This window comes from Mastomys coucha, unplaced genomic scaffold (genome assembly GCF_008632895.1).
Source record: "Mastomys coucha isolate ucsf_1 unplaced genomic scaffold, UCSF_Mcou_1 pScaffold22, whole genome shotgun sequence".
In the NCBI taxonomy this organism is placed as follows: Eukaryota; Metazoa; Chordata; class Mammalia; order Rodentia; family Muridae; genus Mastomys; species Mastomys coucha.
Window position 1 is genome coordinate 26,901,551 of NW_022196905.1, and position 6,820 is coordinate 26,908,370.

The 6,820-nt window shown below is 49.6% G+C and overlaps 1 protein-coding gene across 4 annotated transcripts in view; it reads left to right on the forward strand.

The window, feature by feature from the left end:
- Window positions 1–5,507, forward strand: part of Limk2 (LIM domain kinase 2) — a 70,454-nt gene extending 64,947 nt beyond the window's left edge. The window contains exons 13-16 of one of the 4 annotated variants that reach the window (XM_031340650.1): window positions 399–573; window positions 1,258–1,313; window positions 1,954–2,111; window positions 3,881–5,507. In XM_031340650.1, coding sequence (XP_031196510.1) covers window positions 399–573; window positions 1,258–1,313; window positions 1,954–2,111; window positions 3,881–4,025 — 534 coding nt within the window. In that variant the 3' untranslated portion in view covers window positions 4,026–5,507. The remainder of the gene's footprint in view (window positions 1–398; window positions 574–1,257; window positions 1,314–1,953; window positions 2,112–3,880) is intronic. The other 3 variants (XM_031340651.1, XM_031340652.1, XM_031340653.1) reach the window with 3 other exon arrangements.
- The last annotated feature ends 1,313 nt before the right edge of the window (window positions 5,508–6,820 follow it).

Here is a 6,820-nt window from a genome sequence, read left to right on the forward strand (position 1 = left end):
GTTCAAGGCCAGCCTGGTCTACAGAGTGAGTTCCAGGACAGCCACAGCTATACAGAGAAACCCTGTCTCGGAACCCCCCCCCCAAAAAAAAACCAAAAAAACAAGACAAAGGGCTGAAGATAGACAAGAAACCCTAACCCACCTGAGCTGCACTCTGCAGGTCACTTCCCTGAGGCTCCTCCCCCTTTAGTTTGGAATCTGTGGGCAGATATCAGACTGACAGGAGAAAACCTACCAAGGCCCAGCCACCGCATTCTGGGAGAGCTTTCTGGTGTGACTCTCCTCTGCTGTGTAACTTCACTCCTCTTGAAGGTGGTCTCTCTTGCCCATGCCCACAACCCAGGGACAGGTTAGAGAAGCCCACACCGCAGGTCCTGACCTAGCCCTTGTCCTACTAGGACAAGACAGTGGTAGTAGCCGACTTTGGGCTGTCACGTCTTATAGTAGAAGAGAGGAAAAGGCCTCCGGTAGAGAAGGCCGCCACCAAGAAACGTACCTTACGCAAGAGTGACCGCAAGAAGCGCTACACTGTAGTGGGAAACCCCTACTGGATGGCCCCCGAGATGCTGAATGGTAAGTTCTGAACCCTTGGAGGGAAAAGAGTCAGAGAGAAAACAGAAGCCATGTCTTAAATTGAGTGCTGTAAGCTGGTGAGGCCTGGGACAGGGACAGGCACTCTGAGAGAGGGGGCAGGCGATCTTTCAGGCTTGGCCAAGCCAGGCCTCATAAACTCCTTTCCCAAACACAGATGGGAAAGCAGCATGCCATCCTGGGTGGCAGGTGAGCTCTAAGGATCTTTTGTCTCAAAATGGCCCAGACTCTTCAGAGCTCTAGCCTTAGCCTCCTCTGTCTCCAGATCAAGAACTGAAGTATGGTGCCCCCTGGTGGATGTTGCCTAGCATTCTTAAAAAGCAGTGGGTTAAGCCGGGCGTGGTGGCGCACGCCTTTAATTCCAGCACTTGGGAGGCAGAGACAGGTGGATTTCTGAGTTCGAGGCCAGCCTGGTCTACAGAGTGAGCTCCAGGACAGCCAGGGCTATACAGAGAAACCCTGTCTCGAAAAACCAAAAAAAAAAAAAAAAAAAAAAGCAGTGGGTTGCCTGGCTAACCCTGGCTCATGGTCAGTCTAGATGAGCCTGAACCTGCGTGCAGTTCTTTATGACACGCGCAGTCGATGGCTACCCCGGGCACCTTTGGGGATGTTGTAGCCCTAGTTCTTGGCTCTGGAACCTGACAGCCGCTTTCTTCTCTCCCCAAGGTAAGAGCTACGATGAGACGGTGGATGTCTTCTCTTTTGGGATCGTTCTCTGTGAGGTAAGCTCAGGCTCAGACACCTGAGGAGCCCTGCCTCCCTGAGATCTGGGTTTCTCTCCTACAAGGTGAATAGTTTACCACAAAATCAGTGATTGGGCTGCAGCATAGCCCAGTATCTCTCAAAGCCAAGTCAAATAAACACATTGAAAACCTTTCTCACTCCTACAAAATTATGAGGGAGAGGAGAGACGCACAATGGTTAGGATAATTAAAGTATTTTACGAAGTTGCTTTCTTCAGTAGATTGCAATAGACTATCTGACATCTACAGAAAATTAAGGTGATGGCAGCCAAAGGGTTTCAGACATCAATCAAATCCAGCCCTTCACTTTGTAGAGCCTTGAACTGGTAGAGGACATAGCTGCAAAGGGACATGGGCAGGGTGGGGTAAGTGGAAGCTTCCTACTTTCCGTTACCAACACTGCTTCTGCTGCAGGCAGCTCTCCTCTGAGCCTCCTCAGTATCCACACTCAGTGTGGAGAGGGGTCTCCATTAGCATGGTAAGAAGAGGTGAGGCACGGGGCTGCCCTCCCTCTAACTTAGGGGTTTGCTGCCCTGCGTATTTGTCTCCAAGAGCATCTCTTCCTCCTCTATCCGTGGCCTCTGTAGTCCTTCCTGACCATCCCTTTTCTTGCCTGCAGATCATTGGACAGGTATATGCTGATCCTGATTGCCTGCCCCGCACACTGGACTTTGGCCTCAATGTAAAGCTTTTCTGGGAGAAGTTTGTCCCAACAGACTGTCCCCCAGCCTTCTTCCCCCTGGCTGCTATCTGCTGCAAACTAGAGCCTGAGAGCAGGTTGGTGTCTCAACCCTTCCTCCCACCTTACAGCCCTCAGGGCCTGAGACACTTCCTTTAGATCATCCTGTGCCGTTCCTTGGACAAGCAGGAGAACCCATGAGCTCAGGAGTAAACTGCTAAAACCACTGAAGCCCCTGACAGCTCTGACAGCCACATTAGGGAACAGGCAGCACAGAAGCAAGAGGCTGGACAAGATGGGATTGCAGACATTAAGAGCAGTGGGAGTTTTGTTATGTTTTGTGAGGTGGTGTGTCTAAGGAACGACGGGGACTTGCCTGGCATATGCCAGGTCTTGGGTTGCATCTTTAGCGAGCATACATGAGCAGATGCTCCACTCACCCACACGCCCTCATAAAACATAGTGATTAATTTTGTATCATCTGACTTTTATCTCAAAAAAAAAAAAAGCTTACAACTCTTAAAATAGGGTCAGGGGATGGAACTCAGTACCGTACCTGGCTAGAATGTGTGAAGCCTGGGTTTGATCCCTGCCATTGGGTAAAAACTGGGCATGGAGGTAAATGCCTCTGAAGTCAGGATTTGGGAGTCCTTTGGAGGGGGGAATCACAGGTTCAAGGCTAGGAGGCATTAACCCTACCTTTAACCCCAGGACTCAGGAGGCAGGGGCAGGTGGATCTCTCATGAATTCAAGACCAGCCTGGTCCATAGAAAGTTCTAGGATAACCAGGACTACATAGTAAGACCCTGTCTAAACAGGAGAGTGTGGGCAGAAACATCACTCAGTGATACAGCACTTGCCTAGAATGTTCAAGGCTCTGGGGTTCTATCCTCAGTACCATAGAGGCACATAGATGAAGAGATGCTACCTGGGGAATGACCATAAGGCCTGTAGGTAAAGCATCTAACTTTGGATAATAAAAATAGACTTAGAAGCTATCTTAGTTAATTTTCTATTGCCATGACAAAACACCGTGAGCAAGATGATTTATAAAAGAAAGCATTTAATTTGGGGATTGCTTACAGTTTCAGATGTTGAGTCTGTGATCTTCATGGTAGGGAAGCATGGTAGGAAGCAGGCAGGCAGCAGGCAGGCATGGTGCTCGAACATTATCTGATCCACAGGCAGGGTCTGGCATGGTATCTGAATCCTCAAAGCCTACCCCAGTGACACACCTACCCCAAGGAAGCCTAATCCTTCCCATGAGCTTATGGGGACCATTCTCCATAGAATGGAGAGTGAGGGTGTAGCCTGGTACTGGAGCTCTCACCTAACAAGGACAAGGCCTGGGGGACTCACAATTTTTTCTGTTTGCAGCTCTGTTTATTTTTGAGATAGGGTCTCATGTCACCCAGGCTGGTTCAAATTAGACATATACTTGAAGATGACCTTGAACTTCTGACCCTCTTGCTTCTACCTCCTATGTGCCGGGATGACAGGCGTACACCAAAACGGCCAGTTACTATGCTGAGAATTGAACTTAGGGCTTTGTGGGTGGTAGGCAGGCACTATACCAACTGGGCCCTATCACCAGCACCCAAATTTTCTTTTTAATAAGTATAGAAACCAACCTTAACCTTTTGTTGCATTTACTCTAAGACATGAGAGGGTCTCATCTCTTTGGATGTTTTTGCCTTAATCCACGATCTCTAGCCTGGCCAGACTTGTCACGGTGTTACCTTGCAAATTTACAGCAAGAGGGTAGAGGGTTTGCCGGAGGTGGTGGAGCCTGGAAGGAGTTAGATGCAGCCTCAGAGCCATCCTCTCATGCTCATGTCTGCCTGTTGTTCATCCCTTCTCTTTGCAGACCAGCATTCTCAAAGCTGGAGGACTCCTTCGAGGCACTCTCTCTGTTCTTGGGGGAGCTGGCCATCCCACTGCCAGCAGAGCTGGAAGAACTGGACCACACTGTGAGCATGGAGTACGGCCTAACCCGGGACTCGCCACCCTAGCCCTGGTCCATCCCCCTGCAGGGGGACATTCCACAGCCAGCATTGCCCCCTCTGCGCCCTGTCCTTGCTGTGAGCAGGACTGCCTAAGTTTCCTGTGGATTGACGGCTTGCTTAGAGGCACAACAAGCCATCCCTCCTACCTCCCCAGGAGGCACTTGGGTGCAGGGAAACAATTCTCTGCAGGTTTGGGGGCCTAGTTTCTATCTGTAAATCCAACACTCACCTGAAAGCTGTGAAGAGGATAAAAGAGCCTGGCTTCTAGATCAAGAGTCTGTTACTCGGGACTGCTCGCTCGGGACCTCTGTGGATTGAGATTCTGGGAGGCTGTAGCTTTACACTAATCAGCATGACCTGGCCTGCTGGGCAAGATGACGGGGAGTGAACTGGCCTGAGGGCTCTGGAGTCTCTGGTTCAGCAAGGTGCAGGACTTGAAGCAGTAGTATGAGTAACAGAAACGGGGAACCTTCAAAGCGTGTGAAATGACAGTAGCCATTTCTCCTTCCATCCTGGGCCGTGCCCTTTGGAGCAGGTTTTGAAGAGTCTTAGTGTGAGGTGAAACCTACAGAATCCAAAAAAAACAAAAAAGACTGGTTTCTGCTCACCAGCCCAGGGACCACATCAGTGTGTGGGGAGTTTCCACTTCAGCATCCTGTCTCAACAAGCAGTCACTCACAAAAACACCAAAGAAGCTGGGGCTGGAAACAAAAAGAGGTCCTGCCCTCTAAAAGCCCTATATCCAGGGTGGTGGGCTCAGTCAAAAACTCAAGATGTTGCCTAACAATAGATGGGTTCTGGATGCTGATGTGGTTTGCCTCAGACTTTGGGTCTGAGCAGAGAGAAGAGGGTCCCATCAATTTCTTTGCACCCTTGTGGCAGCTACTGCACATCCTCTAGAATGTCTGGGACAGGCATCAACTTGGGACAGGCACTGGTGGCTGCTGAGTCCCCAAACTGAGATAGAAAGAGAGCTCCTGAGCTGGGCCTTGTAGATTCTACCTCTTTTGTTGCCGGTCCAGCTTACTTCCTGAGCCACACTCCAGGGCCATGGGCTTGGGAAACTCTGGGGGCACTTTCCACCCCTGGCTGCCAGGCGTCCAGGGACTCTCCAACTCCCCAAGGTTTATCATCTCCTAAGCAGGAGCTCACACCATATTTAACAAATTGGGGATGGGTTTGGTTATAAATATGTGTGATGGGTTGTACTGGTGGGGGGATCCAGGAAGAGTGGTTGCTGTTATTAGCTCATAGATAAGGGGTGATATGTGAAATATTTTGTACATAGATGAGATGAATTATGGAATGGGGACTGTACTTGTGTGTGGAGTTTGCAAACTTGCTGCAGAGGGACTCCTGAACTCCTGACAGCAGCATGGTTCAGTATCCTGTGACCAATTATGCTTGTGCTGTCCCCAGCAAGTGTGGGAGTGGGGCCTGTGCTAGGCCATGAAACAGACTAAATAAATTAAGCAGTTAACATAGCAATGACAGAGAGTGCAAAAATGACTTAGGACTGACTTAAACATGGAGGAGAGCGGGACTGATAATTACCATCTGGTGAATAATTACTGTCTGACCAGGGTTCGGTTCCCAGTACCCACATGGTGGCTACCATCCGTACCTCCAGTTCCAGGGGTACTCTACCTCATCTCACCTCCGTGGGCTCCTGGACACACAGGGCAAACATACATGCTCTTGGTTACATAAATTCACATTTTTAAGTGTTTTAAAGAGACATGGTCTGCTGATCACTTCCATTTAACTTATCAGGGAATTCTCAGTCTCAAGTCTAATCCCCTCTCCTAGACAACAAACCTTCAGAGAACATACACATCCACTTGAGCCCTTCTGAGGAGCAGGTTGACGACCTCATTTTAGCCCCCTAAAGCTATTAGGCCTGGCTCTCAGCTGGTGACCCAGTCCTCAGGGGCTTCCACTTCCAAAGCCGTAGCACCAGACCACTGGCCCAAATAATGCCAATGTCTGGTAAGGTCTGGGCACCAAAAAATAAAAAAGCCCCAAGGCCTCTGCCAAGTATGTGGAAGTATGTGTTATAAGTCTACATGTGAGATACAGGGGCTGGGGAATCACTGAGTTCAAGCCCAGCCTAATCTACCTAGTGAATTTCAGACCAGCTATGGCTATAGCACTGAGAGCCAGGCCTAATTGCTTTGTGGCCCTAAATTTAGGTCATTTTGGCTGGGTGTGAGATCCAGCCAAAAAAAAATTTTTTTCTATAAAGATAATTTCTCCTAAGCATCCTGTGGGTATAAGCATCTGTGGCAGGTTACGAGTAGAATGGATGTGTGGAGTACTGGTGGCACACGCCTTTAGTCCCAGCAGAGGCAGGCATATCTCTGGGGCCAGCCTGAGCCGTTACACAGAGAAACCAAGAGTGGAATAGAATACAGTCCCTAGTAAACTCCTCCTCTGAGGTTCCCACTGCTGTGCTTGAGCATGCGCAAGGTCAAGCTGGCTGGATATACATACCTACAGCTCAACCTGTTGCTGAGGTCGACTGCTAAACCTTCCTGACCCTACCCCGCCTAGCTTCCCTCCTAACCCTAGGCACAACCAACCTACAAGAACCTTCAAGCCAAGCCCCAGGGCAGCCCACCTACCTGTTTCTCCCTTGACTGCTGTAGAATTGCTAACTGCCCTTTTGTCTCTAACCCCCAACAAAGGCTGTAGGGAGGGATCACCCTAAAACCTCGAAGCTCTACTTTGAAAAGCAGCTGAAGGGGAGAAGACTTAAGGGATCAACTCCTTGTGGCTTCAACCTTGAGATAGTCATGGTG